We start from the raw sequence: 19,714 nt of genomic DNA, 5'->3' as shown, positions 1-19,714 counted from the left end.
ACAGCGCTCTAGGCAGGACAGCCACTGCATGAACTCAGGCAGGCTTGTTCTGGCAAGCTAGTTTCTTAACCATCATGCAGACTACTTTAAACAAATGTTAAAGACGTGTGGTTTAAAAGTCTTTCTTCATTGGGGTGCCCAGGGGGCGCACTCTGTTAAGCATCTAACTGCTGGTTTCAGCTCAGGCTGTGGTCTCAGGGTGGTGAGCTGGGGCCCCGTGTTGGGCTCTGTGCTCAGTGTGGAGTCTGCTTGGGATTTTCTCTCCCTCTCTCTGCCCCTCCCATTCATGCTCTCTTTTTTTCTCTTTCTTTAAAAATAAAGAAGTCCTTTTTTAAAAATAAATAAATAAGTAAATCTTTCTTCACTGTACCCCTTCCCCCCACACTTATACGAAAGATATCTTACAGATGCATCCCTAAGAGCACAATTGCTCAAGGTGGAGGGAAACGCCTGGTTTCGACTATTCAGAGCACAGGAGATGTAAGTAATAAACCGGTGTGTATGTCCATTCACCAGAGTGTAGGAGATGTTAACATTGGCCTAGCTTTAAGAGAATATTTGTTTTCTCTTATGAAATTTAAATCTAAAAGACCCCCAAAACATTCCCTATTCTAGGCAGACTAGTCTCTCTTCCCAATGAACCTCCAATGGTCATTTTAATTTGCCATCAAATCCATGTTTGTTTGATTTTTATCCCCACAAGGACCTTCTACACTTATTCTCTCTCTCTCTCTCTCTGAATTTCTACAAGCAACTCAACAGGTCCTTCAGTGAAAATAATCCCTCTTTCCTCTTCACTCTAGCTACCCTTCACCTAGGCCTCAAGTCTCTTACCACCCTCTATTCTGTATTTTTTAACTTTTCAAATGTACAGGAAATAAACAGTAGGTACTCAGATTCAACAAATGTTAACATCTTTGCCATTCTTGAAATCTACTCTTATATTCTGAATAATGTTTCTGGAAGACCTATACCTAAATAGTAAATTACTGAAGTACTGAATCAAAGGTTAGCCACCTGCCATTCGCTATCCTTTCACATAAGTAAGTCTCCTTTCCTCAACTACATTGTAAAAGCCAGGTATTATACAGAAATGTTTGAGTATACTCTCTCTCTGCCTGCCTCTCTGCCTACTTGTGATTTCTGTGTGTCAAATAAATAAATAAAATCTTAAAAAAAAAAAGAAATGTTTTGAGTATAACTATGCTTTTTATAAACAACAAACACTTACATCTGCATTTTTAGTACCTAGAATAGATCCAAGTAGGCATTTCACAGATAGTTGGTAAATTAATGAATAAACATGCCACCAACAATTCCTCTAAATACACAGGCAGTATTCAGCCTTTGAAATCTCGATCATCAGGCAAATATCATCTTCTTAAATAAACTGATACCAAAAAAACGACAAACTTCTCTGTAATTCTTTATTAAAAATACGGCTGTACACATAGAGACTGAAAACAGGATTAAAGATGAATAACCCACATGGGATCATGACATCAGAACTTAACATACTGGTGCTTTTTAGGGAAGTTGTTGACATCCAAACCACAGAACCAAGGTCAAAAGCAAAATACAAAGGTACCCTCAAAAATATTTACAATGAAGTAAATACACTAACAGAATTTAAAATAGGTACAAAAAAATGAAATGACCAACGTTACATGATTTCAAGGGTTGTCCTTTCTGTGCTTTGATCTGTCATAACAGAAGATATGGGAAGTTTATATCCTTAATTTGACTATTCTCAGATATTTAAATCTTCCTATGAATTAAAAAGACTATCTTTTAGACAACCTCTCAAATGGAATTACACTATGGAAAAGAGGGCTCCCCCAAAAAACACCTAAGCAGAACTAAGAGTTCTACTGAAAACCATTCCCAATAAAAACTAAATGAAAAATAAATATAAAACAAAGCTTAAAAAAAATATGTATTACCTGACACCATCTGTTTTCTGGCCGACAATATTTACTCATGAAAACATATCAGCTGTCTGTCTACCTTTATATTCAAACCAAGTCCTGAGGTTACTAGGGGCTGAAGCAAACTAGCACTTAGGATGCAAACATTCTTGGGTTTGTGATTTGAACCTGCCTTGCAGAGGGAAGTTTGCTGGTCTATACAGGATGAGAAATTCAAGCCCTATTTTACCCCTGCCCTTCCTTAGCTTTCACAAAACATTGGTCCACAAATTAAATTTTCAAAAAGTTCCCAGACCCCAAAACTAAAATAGATGATCCCCTTTCATTTTCAAAGAAAACAATATTGGAAAAAATCTCCAGCCCGCTTATAAATTAAGCATTTCATATTTCTTCTAGAATACAAGTAGTTCTTTTTTGTACAAAAGAATTACAATATGATTTGTCAAAAAACATATAAAAAGACAGCTGCTCTTCCTCAAATACATGAGCTAATGATAAAAGACTTTTGCATGTTAACGTCTCCAAGTTCTTGTTCCTTTTACATAAAAAAGAACATTATGGTGGCAAATGTTAATTATCCTTTGAATACTGAACATTATGTTCTTTTAAAATCCATCCAGATCAAATGCAATAATTGATTTTCTTTTTAACTCAACAACTGATGCTACCAAACGCGGCCTCAAACACACCTGTTAAAATGTGTAACGCGTGTCTTTAGTCTTCAAAGCTTTCAAGTGAGGAGAGGTGTTTTTTCTTGATGCAAATCTCAAGGCAGAGAAAATCATTTTAAAGCTTATAAAAAGTGGACAGAGAAATATTAAAAACTTCTCTGAAAACTACAAATATGTATAATTATTAAAATCGAAGACCGTAACATCAGTTGCAAGTGCTTGGAAGTCTTTCCTGACCTTTTGAGTTTCCACATTTTCTTCATAGTCGCATGGTGAGCACCCAGTGCTAGTAAAACATTCAGTGCTGGGAAAGGAGATAGAGTCTTCATTACTGTTTTTTTGTGAAAGAAAATTCCTATGTATTTGGCAGTCTTCAGTATCAAAGTATAGGTATTTCATTAACTAGAAATTCCATGAATACCCAAGTTTGGCGACAACTGCATGTCCAAATATTAAGAAAGTTAAGAAGAGGAAAATTCCAAACTTTTGAGATTGACTTATTCAGGAATATCCCACATAGTGAAGTTATTATCAAAAGTACTATTACTTTGGGCTAAGCAGTGACTGCAAAGGCACAGCAGATTGTTATCCCTCCAGATTCAGGCTGTAAAACTTCAGAAAGCTCTTGATGCCAGACCACTGCTGTGTTTAGTTCATCTTCTGAACAGTGTCTCTGTGTCTGTATCCAGTGTAAAGTACCATAATAAAGCTGTGGTTCAAAGAACAGAACTTTATACAAAAAAAGCGAACTGGAAAGAATCTAAAGCAATATACTCCTGACCTTCAGGCCTTTAGCAGAATTTTTTTTCTATTAAAAAAACTGCATAAATGTAAATATATCTGACAAGCAGGGAAACAGCTTTTTAAAAAAAGACTCTGGTCAAATTTGGAGCAAAGAGCTTTACGTGCTCCTTAAGTTCCTGTTTATCCAATCCTCACTCAGAAAGGATTTACATCTACTGATGGGGGAATTCGTATCCAACAATTCACTGATCTCTCTTTGTGTGTTCTTAAAAACAAAACAAAACAAAACAAAACAAGGAAAACCCAAAAATCTTCATTGGAACTAACAGTGTGGGTGGCATACAGAGCTTGCATACAATACTCTTACAAGAATTATACACTATACTGTACTTCTGTGAAATTATTTACCTGGTCCATTATGTTATTCAGGGCAACCCATCCCCAAAAGAGCAAATTCTGCAACCCTCAGTGACAAAAACGCTGCCCAGCATTGTTTCCCAAAAATGTCCTTGCAAATAGTTTCCCTTAATAAGTAAGTATACAATGTGGCAAAAGTTCAAAGATCAGAAAAAAGTCTTTAAAAAATTAAAATTAGTGCATATACAAGTGGAAGAAAACAAAAGCAGGAACACCATTCACCCAATGGTGCCCCTTAATCTAAAATAAATTCTTCACAGATATGGCCCCAATGGCAGCCACAGCTCTAGGATAAGTGAAACATTCTTCCTTTCAAGTAACAGTGTACCTGACTGAAGTGCAAGCAGCTTTGCTCATCTCTTGTTTGTTTCCCAAATGTGAAATGAGAGGATGAGAACAGTTCAGCTGTAGTGCAATTTGCTCTCGGTTAAGGTCCTCAGCCATGTCCTGCGTGCTTTTTCAGCAAATACTACAACTGACCATTCGCAGCTGCAATCAGTTCTTGGAAAGTGTTTTCGAAGCAGCGCTTTAAGTCACTGTAAGTCACCACAAGTACGCTCTTCTCGTCTCTGGAAATGAGGCTTATTTTCTCTGGCACACCAGCATCTAACTGAAACAGACAGACACACAAAATGGGAAGTTCATACTGGGCAGAGGATAATCCACTGTATCTATTCTAGCACAACTTTTGCAGCACTGATGAATATTTTAAAAATTTTAAAAATGTCATATTCCCATCTAAATATACTTAAGCATTTTACATCACTAATTAGCATGCACACTTCTCAACTTGGATGTTTCCACCTATTTTTCATGCTTAGTTCTTATCTGCATTATATTCCATCATGGCATTATTCCTTCCTTTTTTTTTTTAAGTAAGCTCTAAACCCAACGTGGGGCTTGAACTCACAACCCTGAGATCAAGAGTCCCACAAGGAACCCCAGTATCTTCCAACTTTTTTGTGTCAAATTATAGAGCAATGAACATATTCACCTACTTTTTTTTCTTCTGAATAATTACTTCCTTTGAAGAGATAATTAAAAATATAAACACTGAATCAAAAAGTACAGATAATTTTATAGCTTAATACATACAGCTAAATTGTTTTCCAAAGGGTATCAGAAACCACTGATTTATGAGTTGTACCAATTTATAAGCAATTCCATATCAAGTGCATGCCTTGCTATTTTTATTTACACTTTTTTTAATGAATGTTACCAAATGTTTTCCTACGTTTATTTGTGTTATTTCCACTGTAGGAGTGCCAGTTTATGATCTTTACCCACTTAGCGGTCAAGATTTGGTAGTAATATTTTAATGAGGTCTTTATAAAGCATACATACTAATCCTTAGTCCATCAAAGAACTTATCTGTTATGGTTTTCACTTTTTCTGGTTAGTTTTCGGTGTATATTTTTCCTTCCTTTTTCATTAAGTCATTCGTTAAAATGTTTAAAATTTACTAACTCTGAAGGCTCAAACTTTCAAATCATTTTAACAGTTAATCTGTCATAATTTCTACCAAAATATGCTATGTAAGATTTTTTTATATCATCAATATGGCCATCCATCCCTTTTAATTTATTACACTCTTTTCAGACTTAGAAAATTATCATACTTTCAAGTTTGGGATAAATTTTATTTACTACTAGCTATTTTATGAAATGAAATAGAATTTTCTTCAAGTTATCAATTATCCTATTATTCATTAAATACTCTTCACTTAAGGTATCTGTCTATGGCTCTATTTCATAGGATCTACCAGCCAGTGTTTACACCAGTGCCACATATTTTTAGTCACTGGCACTTTGCTACTATGTATATTATTTTCTAAAATCCAGGACAATTGTTCTTCACTCATTACTTTCAGGAAAAATGTCTTCCCCTTAAGGGAAAGAGCAAATAAATGTATAAGTCATACTGGATTAGTTTAATTACTGTCTTAATGTAGATTACAGACAATACTCTTTTCAAAGAGTTGTAAGGAAGTTCTAGCAAGGCAAAGTCATGCCTAAAAAAACAAACAAACAAACAAACAAACAAACAAAACCACGTTTTCCCTGAAGATTCCCTGAAGAGTTATCACGCTTACATTACCAGCTCTACATTCTGCGCCATGGTAGGTATTTCCTTTAGTACTTGTAATTTAGGGGCAGTTTAGACCAGGGGTCAGCAAATGGTTTCCATAAAGATGGCCAGATAGTAAATGCCTTAAATTTTAGGGCCGTGGAGTCTCTGTCACATATTCTTCTTAGTTTTGCTTTTGGTTTTGGTTTGTTTGTTTGTTTTACAATCTTCTAAAAATATCAATACCGTTCTCAGGTTGTGCACTCTACAAATACAGGCTGTCAGGCCCCAGTCTGCTGACCCCTGAGATTTAGATATAAACCTGTACAAAGACTAGGATTTATTTACTTCTGGAGACCTGTTCTACACTCTGTGATTTCAAGCAATTCGTAAGGAAAATGCATTCCTTCTTTCCTTTGTAAACTGTCTCCTAGCCCTTTCAAAAACACAAAGCTCACCTCTCAAATGAACTCATAGATCTCCATCTACCTAAGTTCATCTACTCACCTCATTCTCCACTTAGAGTGCTGGGCCTACTGTGCTTTTACTATTGTAACACTGGATTACTATGCCCACAGTTAACAGTAAATGAACAGATAACATGTAGGACATTCAACAACACTCACAATAACTTAAAAGAAAGGAATTCAACTTTTAAAAAATTTTTCAATATAAAACTATTTTTGTTTTCCCACCCATTGCTTTTGCGACATTTTATCACAATGAAAAGATCCACAATGAAAAATTCTATAATTATTCATGTTGATGTTAAAAAACCTGCCTAGTCTAGAAATTGTTATTAAGTAGATATACCTGGTAATTATTAATAAAATACTTTCTAGGCTGGAGTAGAATACATCTACACTTAAGTCTCTTAGTATTTGCAACTCTGAAAATTGTAGATGGCATTGTGATCTTAAAAATCCAGATACAAATTACCTTGTTAAGACAAGAAATGATATGACTGAGGTCAATCCAAGGAGCACCCGCTTCTGTCACCTGATGGAAAAGATGATCCCTAAAGAGTTTCAAAAGATAACGGTCTCCAGTCTCCGACCAGGTAGGATCCTTCTGAAACCTGGGGAAAGGTAATATTTTACCTCAATAACCCATGCTGTCTACCACATGGCCGTGTTGATTCTTCAGACTCTGTACTAGTTTATTTTTATTGTTTTCTCTGGTAAGGAAGTAGTGTGTGTGTGTGTGTGTGTGTGTGTGTGTGTGTGTGTGTGTGATTTATTTTTTTAATCCTCCTAAAGTTAAAGGGAGGCTAAAAAAATTTTGTTTTCAAACTTTACGTGCAGATTGCTAAATTTTTAAAAAATAATTTCACACAACATGGAAGTATACGAATATCAGTTTCTAAGTCTCAAAGGCAATCATCCCTTTCACACTCCTATTTTATAATCACTTTCTTATTTAAGCTCCTACCATTAGATAAAAATGGAAGAAAAAGAAAATGTCTTAAAAGATCTTTAGAAATAGGTTTAAAGAAATTCTTTTCCTCCTTTCACCTTTAGGATATGGAGTAGAGACATATGATCAGATATGTGTTCAACTTTACTGGTAAGCATAAAATAGAGAAATGTTTAAGGAAACAAAAACAAGAACTAGAGAACAGTGACAGTGATCATCTGGTCAAAATGACCACTGTCACTTTCCAGTGACTTCTGGAACTTATGGTCTAGTGAGGAAAACAGATGTTCAAATAAGCAAAGAAAGTTGCATACTGAGGTAACGCCATCAAGAGAAAGGGAAATGGTATGCAACAGAAACATGAATTCATCTGGGAAGGCAAGGGAAGCTTTCCACAGGAAGCAGTGGATGCTCTTCCCAGAGGAAGTGGTCAGAGGCAGCAGTATTTGCAAGGAACAGAGCATGCAGCACTTCAGAAACTCAGCAAAGATCAGTGCTGGATGCGGTTGGGGGTGGGAAAAGAAGGAGGCTAAGCGAGAGACGGAGAATAAGAGCAAGGAGAGGGAGAGAAAACACAAGAACAAAGGGGGAGAGAAGGCTAAGAGCGGGGAGGAGAAACTTAAAAGAAAAAAAAATGAGGCCGATTTGAAGCAAAGATAGGAAGGGAGAGATCAGATTATGCAGTCTTGGGTTAAAAAACTAGGTCTGGGGGAAGAAACAAACAAACAGGCCTGTCTTCTAAGAACAAAATGGAAAGCCTACCACATGGCTGAAACACAATCATAACCGAGTTTTGCAAAGATCACTCCAGGGACTTTCAATCAAAATGCTAATTAAACACACCCATTTATCTCAGGTCCATTTCAAAACCCCACAGTTCAAAATTGACAGTAAATGTCTAAGGAGGGATATAATAAACACACAATGACAAAGTGAGCAGGAGCAACAACAGAAGAGAAAATTGGAAGGTGAAAAACAGGTAAGTGGTATGATCAGCTTTGTTCATACCACTTGTTTGTTTTGAAAAAACGGAACTCGGATGCTACAGTAGGCACACACAAAAAGGGGAAGCCACAAAAGCAGGCCAGACCAGTGAGGCCCAGGAAGGGAAGTCATTGGTACCACTGAAAGCGCAGGTATAAACTAAAGCTGGAAATGGCAGAACTGACGAAAAGTTCTATAAATAACAAATAGATAACCTCTTTTTCATCCCTGCCTCCACTTCTGCTTTGCAGAAATTTGCCAGAAAGGGTACCAGAAATCTTTCTAGACAGGGTGAGCAAAGAAGCTCCAGCCTCCAGGAGGCCACGAAGAGCAAGAGATGGTGGCTGAGACTATTTAACCAACACTTTCCTTTTACTTTGGCTACGCAAAGCTAGACTCTGGGTTTACACTACAGACAAAGGCTGAAGATTTTTTTTTCTGGATATGAACTTACCCAAGAGAAATTCTGACATTTAAGAATCTACCAAAAACAGGCAAAAATTATACATAACAACATCACACTACTTTGCCACACATTCTACAATCCCTGACCCTGCAAGGACCTTCCCGTTAGCTTTTTAGATGAAAAAGGTCATTTTTTTAAAAGTTTATTCATTTATTTTTTTAGTAATCTCCACACCCAATGTAGGAATCAAACTTACAACCCTAAGATCAAGAGTTATATGCTCTTCTGACTGAGCCAGCCAGGTACCCTGAAAAAGGTCATTTTTAATATGAATGCACAGCCAAGGATCAGAAATCCTTTGGAAAATGAACAAAACAAAACAAAACAAAACAAAATCTTGATTCCTATGAGATATTGCAGGAAACAGAACTTAGAACAAAACAAAACCTAACCAAAAATCTTTAACTGAGAGTCTCAGAGAAACAAGAATTAGATGCTGTAAGACAAACATTTAGAGAAGAGACAGTTCTTGAAAATTCAAAATATGACAGGAGAAACTTAAAAATTCACAAACAGATTAGAAAAAAAAAACTTTTATTTTTAGACAAAATAAATTGAGATAATTAACTAGAAAGTAGAATAAAAAGATACAATAAAGAAAACAGTAGAGAATATTAGAAAATTAATTGTCATTGTCTAACATCTGAGCAATGGAAATTCCAAAGGGTGAAATTATCAAAGAAACAACGAAGAACTGAAGGACATCAGTTTCCAATTATTAAAAGGGTCTGGATACCTGTTAATTCATCAAAATGAATTAACAAGGCATACCAAGGCAAATCACTGTGAATTTCTGAACATCATTGATAAAGATTCTAAAAGCACAGGGGAAGGGCAAGCGTTTGAAAAGAAAATGGCTTTGAATCTGGAAGTTAAAAGACAATGGTGTAATGCTTCAAATTTTGACAGACATTATCATTAGTATTACTTAACTATGTACTAGAGGTACTAGCTAACATAATCACTCCAGGGAAAGTAAAAGTATAGATATTAGGAAGGAGGAAATGTAACTATATTTGGAGATAGGACTATGTTGTTTCTAAGAAACCCAAGAAAATCTAGTGAAAAACGATCCAAACACTAAGATACCAGGGTACAAAATGTATAGAAATCAGTAATTTTTATGTGCCCCGATAATAAGCAATCTAAGAATTTATTAGATTAAGAAGATTAGACTAGATTTAAGAAGAAAGAATGGGTGGGAGGCTCGCATCTACAAAAGCAACAAGAAAAAATACCTAGTAAACTTAGTGTGCTACAACAACATAAGGCATAACTTCAGCATGTAAGAATAGTAAAGTAGGAGTTAACAAGTATGATGACAGACCATTACCTTAGTTAAGAAACTCAACATCTATAAACACAAATGCTCCTTAAGTTTATTAATGAACATGTTAACTTTTCAAAAAAATCCACCAGGTTTCCTGATTTTTTTTTAAGCAAAAAAGCTGATTCTAGAATTTATATAGCAAATTAAGCCGTTTAGGGAAAACAAATAACAGGCAATGAAATGGAGATAAGAAAGAACTAGCACCTACCAGATTTTAGAACATTAGTCATTAGAATACTAATGTGAAAGAAGTGCTGCCTTAAAACAGCGCAGAAAAGCTAGACTATGCAATAAATAACTTTTGGGCTACTGGGTAGTTTTCTGAGGGGAAAGGGTAGAGGAGCTGAATACATACCTCATACCCTATATAAATTCCACATATATAAAAATTTAACATGAAAAAAAGTAAGACCATAAGTACTCTAGAAGAAACCATGAGGTAATTCCTTTAAAATAGTGGGAGTAGAAAAGGCCTTTCTCCATTCTATGATTCAAAATCCAAAAGTGTAAGAGAAGTTTGATTAATTAAGACTACATATATAAATGTCTGATGGAAAAAAACTGAGCAGAGTCAAAAGAAAAATGACAAACTAAAAAGAAAATGATCACAAAGGTAACTCTCTCTAGCTTGTATACATCAAAAAGACAATTCAACTGAAAATAAAAATGAACTAAGGATATGGACAGATAAAGGAAGAGAAATGGATCAAAAACATAAAAATGACAGGCAACATGCTCGTAAAAGTTAATACAAAATAAAACTGCACTGAGATTCAATCTCTCATCTAACAGGTTGACAAAAATCCACAAGCTGAAAAAGTATTGCTGGCAAAAGGCTCTCATGCCTCATACACTGGGAAACCCTTCTGTAACAGTCTACAGTCACACAACCACAGACCTAACAATCACAACTGGGCCTGTATCCACGCACATATAAGACTAAGTATGCATAAGTCAGTCCTGCAGACTGTTTATACTAGCAAAACACTGAAAACAACTCAAATGTCTATTGATAAGGACTGGAGAAATAAATTATGGTGTATCCACAGAATGGACTATTACATAGCTATATAGATTACAGAAGTAGAGCATTAGGTTAAGAGCATGGACTCTGGAACCATACTGTCTGGATTCAAATTCTGGCTCATATACTCACTAATGATGTGACCCTATTAAAGGTATTTAACTTTTTTTAAAAAAAGATTTTATTTATTTGAGAGAGAATGAGGGTGAGTGAGAGCAGGAGCAGGGGAGAGGGACAGAGGGAAAGGGAGAAGCAGACTCCCCAGTGAGCAGGGAGTCCGACACGGTACCTGATTCCAGGACTCCAGGATCAAGACCTGAGCTGAAGGCAGATGCTTAACTGACTGAGCCACCCAGGCGCCCAGTTTTTAGCCTCTCTATGCCCAAATATCTCTGTTAAGTGGGAATACTAATGGTACCTGCACCACAAGGTTGTTACGAGGAGTAAGGTTAGGTCATATTTGTAAACTACTGAGAATAGTGTTTGGTATATGCGAAATATACCCGAACAAAAAGATTTCCAAAATACAGTTAGGAGGAAAAAGCAACATACAGAACACTGTGCATGGTCTATAATTTGTATATATTAAAAAGGGGGAGGAGGGAGATTAGAATATATCATTGTAACTCAGAAATCTTTATATAAAATAAAGATTAGTGGGAGAAAGTGGAAAGACTGGGGACATTAAAAGTAAGGAGATTTTTTTTTTCACTGCAAACCCTTTTCTGCTTTTCAAAAAACTGGTTTATATTAATCTATTCAAAAGACTTAATTAATAAAAAGAATTTTCTGAGGACTATCTAGAATTCTATACTCACTCATACTATCAATAAAGTGTAAAAACAGAATAAAGATATTTTCAGACTTAAAAAGACTCAAAAAATTCACCTTTCTCAGGAAGCTACAGGAGGACGTGCTCCAATAAATCAAAAGAATAAACCAAGGAAAAAGGCAAGAGACAAGGTATCCAACACAAAGGGAGAGACAATGAGAACTCCCAGGATAATAGTGAAGGGAAGCTCCAGTTCTAAAGTGTGAGTGTGAGCAAGCTTAAAGCGCAACCAGCCCAGATAGGAACAGAAGGACAGAGGCTCCAGGGGCAATTTCTCTAAGAGGGAGGAAAAAAAAAGGAGCTGATAGATTACCTATTTTTGACCATATGGAAAGGTGTTTCATAACTCTGGCAGCGAGTCTGGAATAAACTGGTGGTCAATATTTTTTCATTTGCTTAGTTTTCTATATAAGACAATTAATAACCCCAGGAAAACAAAAATAAAAAAAAAATACAAAAGAAAGAAAATATAGTCATGGTTGACTACGTGGTGCAACTATGAACAAATTTATCCTGTTCCACTGATGTCAACACTGAATGAAGATTTAACTCAAAATTATGGATTAAGTGGTAGAACGTGCATACTTGTGTGTGTGTTTGGATGTGTGTGTGTTTGGGTAAGGGAAGGGATATGAAAGACAAACCCTCATCTTCCACAGGGCAAAGTCATTAGCTAAGTTAAATACTGGGGGGGAAAAAATCAAGAAATAGTACTATAAGCATATCAATTTTTAAATAAATAAATGCCAGAAGAAACACCCAGAAGTTTTCTTTCCTAATGTCATCTTCTCTTCATTTAGAAAAATTATCATGAAAAATACTGAGTTTTTCTTTTTAACTTCGAAGGAAGGGAAGTGAACATGAATTCTGTGGTCAAAAAAACTCCCTCAAGAAATATTTATGCATCATCTATCCCTATTAACAGAGGTAATGTTCCTGTAATATCACTTACACTACATGACAACAGCTATAATACTGTTCCACCTGTCCTTGACAGTTACAACTTAGTACAGACATCAACTCTACTTCTTTCTTGAACATATGGTAACTCTAACCTGCAAATGAGGCAGAACTAAATGACAAATAATGTAAGGTGGTGGTGTCATTGATATGATGGCTATAAATAATGCCCTTTAATAGAAGACAGGGGGCATGCAACAATTAGACCTGTCTGAAGTCTCTGATCTGCCTACAGTAAACTGAACTGACCACACTTCAAAAAGGAGACAGGATAGAGGCAGTACTGATTGTCATAAAATGTTCCCTCCTGTATAAACCGCAACAGAGAGTTCTAACAGTATCTTTTCTGTACGTGTATGTGTGTGTGGAATCCCTAAGAACAACCACATCTAGGCTATAGTTAAAAAGCAGCGTCCTAATTGCTACCATAGCAGGCTTAAGGTCACTTCACATGAGAATTTTTCTCTTTTTCCAAATAAAACCAGTAAGATTAAGGAAAACACATTCCTATTAGCACCCCTGATTGAAAATATACTGTAAAATACTGAAAATCCTTACTCCGGCCTCTCATTGATCGTTCCCAATTTTGCTAGAAGCCTAAACAGTCTTCCATTCTGAACCTCCTATAAAACATTTTGAAAAGAAAGAGAGTATTAATATTCCAGCTAACTGAATATAAAAGCAAAATTTTAGAAAACTGGTATCCTATACCAATATTACCTTTAAACAATAAATACTAAATCATAAAATCCCCACCTTTTGGTTATAGTTTTGAATATAATATTTCCACTTCATTCAACAGTAATATTCAAGGAGATCATGCAGCTGGGCATTTTTAAGAACGGTTAAAGTAATGTACATGAAAAACAACATCAAGACTATGTCAACTGACTGTAGCAAAATCATGAAGAGAAAAAAAAATGCCCAGAGGACTAAGAAATCAAAATACTGAACCTTAAGTTTGGACAAATATATCTGCAAATAGTCTTAGCCAATTATGCCCTATACTTAGCACAGAAATTACTATGTTTTCTCTCTATACATATAGGTGCCAAGTGTGTATATCTCTTTGTAACTAGATCGTTACCTTTGCAAGGTCTTCCTCTATGACATCATTTCTCATTTGAGCAGCATCCAATTGAGTATAAAATCGAGCACCAATCATGGGCATGATGTCATTTACACTTCGCATCCTGTTTTGGTCAGTCAACAAATACCTGGTGAAGATAAAGAAGAATCACTTGAATGCCAAACATGTAATTTAAAAAACAACACAACCTACAAGCACATAGCTGTCGCTGCTACCATCATATTAGTTTACATAAATTTGAAAACATTTTTTCATGCAAGTCAAGTTCACTTGTAAAACTTAATGATTTCTTGGGTGCCTGGGTGGCTCAGTTGGTTAAGCACCTGCCTTCGGCTCAGGTCATGATCCCAGAGTCCTGGGATCAGGCCCCACATTGGGTGCTCTGCTCAGCGGGGAGCCTGCTTCCTCCTCTCTCTCTGCCTGCCTCTCTGCCTACTTGTGATCTCTGTCTGTCAAATAAATAAATAAAATCTTTTAAAAATAAATAAAGAGATAAATAAACAAATAAGACTTAATAATTTCTCTGGAAAATTTTAAGAGCCAATAGAAGAAGTAAGTCTCTTCTACATCTTTGCTATTATGAAAATGAGAAAGGAAACTTAAGTAGGGTTACACTTAATCATTTCCATTCTCAAACCCTTTCTTACAATAGTGGGAAATGAAAAGACTGTTACAAACTTTCTGGAAGGGGTGAAATAGGGGTGGTTATAGGGAAGAGATTTTTCCATTGCTCTTCAAAATATTTTTTGAAACTAAAACTGGGTCTTCAATTTTGATAAATTAAACAAGGCTCAACTTTTTAGGAAGCTGCCTTCTGCTTTGCAACTTCATTTACCAGTTGTCATGTTATGCACTAACATATATCAGAAGAGACCAATTCAGTTTCTTCTACCATTATAACTGAGGCAGAAAAATACTACATTTTAAAAAGCTACCTGCTAGAATACAAAGATGACCGTGACCTGTTACTGCCTATCCTGACCGTGAGCCATTTCCTAACCATTCTCACTAAAGTAGCCTCCCCTTCTCACACTCTCTGCTTATAATTCTATCTTACTTTCTTCATTGGACTTTAGCACTACCTGCAAACACCTTATTTGTTTACATGTTTGTTATCTCCTCCCCATTAGGTGGAAGCTCCAGAAGTTAGGGATTTTGTTCCTCTTGTTCACAGTATCTTCAGTCTGGCACAGAAAAGGCATTCTTTTGTTGAATAAAATACTCATGTGGATAATCTATGTCTTAGCTATTTTTCTAGAATTACTGATATATTTATATCTAACTACTTAAAGTTATTACAAGCTTTGTAACTCTGGCAAGTTACTTTACCTCTCCATGCCTCAGTCTTGTCATCTCTAAAATGGAGCTAATTTATAGGGTTATTGGGAAAATTAATTCATTCACATGAGTTCAAAAGTACCTGATACACAGTCTGTTGCTCTATACAGCTGTTATTAGTATGAAAGTACTGCTTTTTTACTTAATTTTTATTAAGGAAAATTTATAGACCGAATAGTATAATGAATGTCCACGTACCCATCACCCAGTTTCGACAATTATTAACATATGGCTAGTTTGTTACAATTATATCCTTTACTCCCAGTTTTTTAAAAAAGAAAATTTGGAGATTACTAGTTGAGATTATTTGAAACACCCTAGATGTTGCAAATTAAGGCTAGGAATCACTGCTGTGAAAACATATGAAACAAATATTTTCATTTGAAAGAGCAATCATCTGATTATTAATAGGAACACTGGGCAACTACTGGCTTCCAGGACTCTGTCATGAGTAAGGACATTTACACTAGTGTAACAAAGCACAAGTAGGCATCCCCATCCTCTAACCCTCAATTCTATATCCAGGACTAGTCCAAAAAAGAAACTGAGCCATCCAAGACTACAAAAAGAAATCAGAAGGAACAGCTTAAAACTAAGACACTGAAAAGGATCATTGTACTCCAACTGCTTCTAGAACAGAATGGGAAAAATGTCAAGAGATAGCCTAGCATCTGTTCTCTAGAATAACTTAGAATAAGAATTATGGTTGTCCACCTTCTAGAATTCCCCAATGTTAGATATATCTCAGACAGGTGTGTGTCTGAGTCTTTCTGCGATGACTGTACTCTACAGTGGGTTCCTCCTAAGTCAAATACATTTCAAGCCTATATTCAGGGACTTCTTGAGAGTCTGAAGATACTGGAGCAGAAGCAAAGGGACCCTGATGAACATGCTTTCTGGAATGGATGTTTTGGCTACAGAGTCTGTAACTGGATCACATCAGAGGTTTATTTATGACAGTGTTCAGAGAGATACCGATCACTCTAGAGCAGCACTGTCGAACTGCACTTTCTGAGGTTATGGGATATATTAGCCAGAAGCCACATATGGCTTTTGAGCTCTTGAAATGTGGCTAGTGCAACTGAAGAACTAATTTATTTTATTTTAAACTTAAAAAGTTTATGTAGCTAGTGAATACCAATGCAACTTTAGAGGCCAAATGTTTAAAACATCAATAACTAAATACACTGATATATGAATTTATTCAAAGAAGTATATACTTAACAATAAAGAATTTAAAGGTTGTTTAACTGTGTTCTGCCTGATTTTGAATAGTAAGAACTAAAATACAATCTATTAAAAGGTCTTTATGAAAAAGCTCTCTCATCTCATGATCATTACATACACTTAACTATATAATAAAACTTACAAAATCAGATTCTTCAGGTCAGAGGAGTAGTTGATTGTCACCAGTTCCATGGCTTTCTGTAAATTCTCTCGCTGAATTCCTGCCAAAGAGTTGCAAGCCAAAGCCAACACAACTTTTCCTAATGATATCAGATCTGCTTGCTGACATGGAAGAATAAATATAACTTTTAATTTTTATTTTATAAGGCACAAATAAAATGCACTGCCACTACTGCCGGCACCTTTACAAAAAAGCTGCAGAACTCCCAGCACAGGGTTCTCAAATACTGGCGCTCAGAATCACCTGGGAGCTGGTAAGATGAGCCTCTCCACCAGAGATTCTCATTCAGTAGGTCTGGGTGAGCAGGCCCAACATTTTAAAAGCACCCAGACAATTCTGATGACTGTAGCTCCAAGAAACATTACTCTGAGCAATTTACAAGCCAACTATGGAATTGCTGCTTTAAAATTTAAAAAAAAAATTTTTTTTTTTTTTAAATATAGACAGAGCTGACATTCTTATTACAAGAAATTTAAGGCTGGTTACTATACACTCGCTTTACTATGATCATTACAACTTATAATATGCCCCCTTTTTACTTTCCATTATACCCAAAATACAGTGGGAGTTTGAAGAATTATTTGAAGAAAAGTTATTCCTTTATTCCGAACACAACATAACCATTACCTGATTTCAGAGCATGTTTTTTAGAACATCGAAAACACTGCAAACCCCAATAACATCCTGTCTGTCCTTGTTTCCAAAATTTTTTCCTTATATTATAACAGTTTTTTGAGAGCTCTGTAGCCACCTGGTAACTATTTAAATATCTATCTGCCTGCCTGCTTACCTCCCTACCTGTTTATTTTTTAAGATTTACCACTCTGAGGCTTTCCTTCTAAAAGAATTTTCAAAAGACAGCTAGCTGAATTGAGGTAAGCTCTCTATTACCTATTACAACTCCAGGAAACAGAATGGTTATCCAAAGTGGCCCTTCTTGGCAGGTAACTATAATAATTATATGCCTAGGAGAATGGAATAGCTCAGCATTAAATACAATCATTCGAAGTAATTTCGACAGAAAACTGTAGATCTTCAAGATCTGAGACCTGATCTGAATTACTGGATACATTTACTAAATACTGATTTACTATAAAAAGTTTTCAAATCTAACTATACATTAAAATCAACTGAGGAGCTTAAAAAAAAAAATTACCCTGTGACCATCCCCTTGACCCCAATTCTGGTGTTACCAGTCTGGAGTAAGATCTAGGTATTAGAATTTTTCAAAGTTTCCACAAGAATTCTGGTATGCAGCCAGGGTTAAAAACCACTGGCTTCGTGGAACATGGAACGTTTATAAATGGTATAGTTGCAAAATAGGTGACTATTTGAAGGAAGTCACTAATGAAACTTAAGCACTATACAGCTACCCTTAACATTTTATGCAACATTTTATAATAAAGTATAAAGAAGAAGTCAAACTCCCATTACTAAAATAACATCAAAAAATCCAAATTCAAAAATTCATCCAAAACCAGCAATAATGAATCTGACACTTTGAACATGAGATCCTATAACCAGTGGAAACATGGATTAAAAAAACTACTCCGAACTCTATCAGAATAAGAGATGCCAAGGATTTATGTCAAAGAAACTTTTTACAACTTCATTTGTGGTACAGAGTTAGGAGCCCAGAAAGGCAGGAGGGGAGGTGGCATGGGAAGGAGCACTTTTACTGTTGCCAACATTTCTGTTCTCTGGAGGGCACTGCTATGAACGAACTCAAAATGGATTCCTCTCAATCATTCTCAAGGTCAACTAAAATATTCCAAGTTATATAATGAAACCATAAAATGTGGGTCAAGAGAAATCAGTACATGTAAATACTAAATGTAAATTTCTGTGTTTCAATCCCATATCCTCAGCAAATTGAAGGTTGCTATTAGTTACCAAGTATTTGAGCAACATGTACCAACACACAGCCTCCCAACCCTTAAAACAATAGAATTTTCAGTTTGGCTCCACCCTGAATTGATGCTGTAACTAAACCTCCCACCTAGAACACTCCAGTATTTCCTATTAATGAGACAGGAAAACAAAGTCCAAGATAGCTGAAAGACTGGATGGGATTTTAAAATAAGAACATCTGATTTTGAATACATCCCACCACCTTTCTAAAGCTGACTCAAGGTGGGAATGCCCACTTTTAGAAATAAGGCATACACATCACATAATCCAGATTAAATTAGAAATGATTTTAACTAAGAGGTTCATGAAGTCCTGTTTAATTAAGAGAGTTTAACATCATAAAAGCTTAGTAACTCTCCTTTCCTTATTTGCCAGCTAAATAGTTTTCCATTTGTTATTTTGCTTCTTACCTCCATCTGGTTTTTCCCCCCATTTGTTGAATTCTGGAGGTTTTCCCCCCACTCATTTTCAGTTTCTTCCTGATTCTTGATTTCTTGATTTTTCTCTGATTCTATCTATGGCTCTACTTATGTCCACTTTACTGAAAGTCAGTCTCTATTCACGTGTCTGAAACAGACTATGAAAAATAGACTACAAGAAACAATGCACTCCTTTCTCATGTACCCTCTTCTCTACAATCACAATCCCCCACTGGGACTATCTTTAATTCTCTCCTTTACCTTACCATAAGCTATATGAAAAATCTTCCACACAAACATCACCCACCCCCAAAAAATAAAGGGGGAAAAAAAAAGAAAAACTGAGATATCCTTTACTGCTGGAAAATAAAGAGAAGGTGATGACTGGTTGAAAGCAGCCTGAGTTTATGAATGAAGGCAGTTCCTAACTTACCAATCAATTGTCCCAAATGCTTACTTAAGAGTTGTTTGTTTGTAACTCTAGAGTTACTTTCTCTTAAAAAGAGGTGTTTTTCAAGGTAACTACACAACCACTAACATAACTGAAATAATGTATATTCACAAAGAAAAAAGGGAAGATAATACTATTATGATACTCAGAGAAAACCAAAATCAAAGTAGTCTTATACCAGTAATTTTTTTTTTTAAAGAACTCTACTCAAGAATAAAGAAGAATGAGAGCCTGAAGGCTATACTTGTAAAAAAACAA

General features: G+C 35.7%; 1 protein-coding gene across 4 annotated transcripts in view; it reads right to left on the bottom strand.

The window, feature by feature from the left end:
• Positions 1–1,413: 1,413 nt before the first annotated feature.
• Positions 1,414–19,714, bottom strand: part of LOC111158518 (PAN3 poly(A) specific ribonuclease subunit) — a 126,357-nt gene continuing 108,056 nt past the window's right edge. For all 4 annotated transcript variants that reach the window (XM_022520591.1, XM_022520594.1, XM_022520592.1 and 1 more), the window contains 5 exons: positions 16,637–16,776; positions 13,927–14,056; positions 13,398–13,462; positions 6,767–6,905; positions 1,414–4,370 (listed from right to left, as the gene is read on the bottom strand). In XM_022520591.1, coding sequence (XP_022376299.1) covers positions 4,230–4,370; positions 6,767–6,905; positions 13,398–13,462; positions 13,927–14,056; positions 16,637–16,776 — 615 coding nt within the window. In that variant the 3' untranslated portion in view covers positions 1,414–4,229. The remainder of the gene's footprint in view (positions 4,371–6,766; positions 6,906–13,397; positions 13,463–13,926; positions 14,057–16,636; positions 16,777–19,714) is intronic.

This window comes from Enhydra lutris, unplaced genomic scaffold (assembly GCF_002288905.1).
Source record: "Enhydra lutris kenyoni isolate GAN:26980312 unplaced genomic scaffold, ASM228890v2 scaffoldscaffold60, whole genome shotgun sequence".
Classification (NCBI taxonomy): domain Eukaryota; kingdom Metazoa; phylum Chordata; class Mammalia; order Carnivora; family Mustelidae; genus Enhydra; species Enhydra lutris.
Note: the sequence above shows the minus strand (reverse complement) of the source record. Positions and strands in the feature narration are given on the sequence as shown.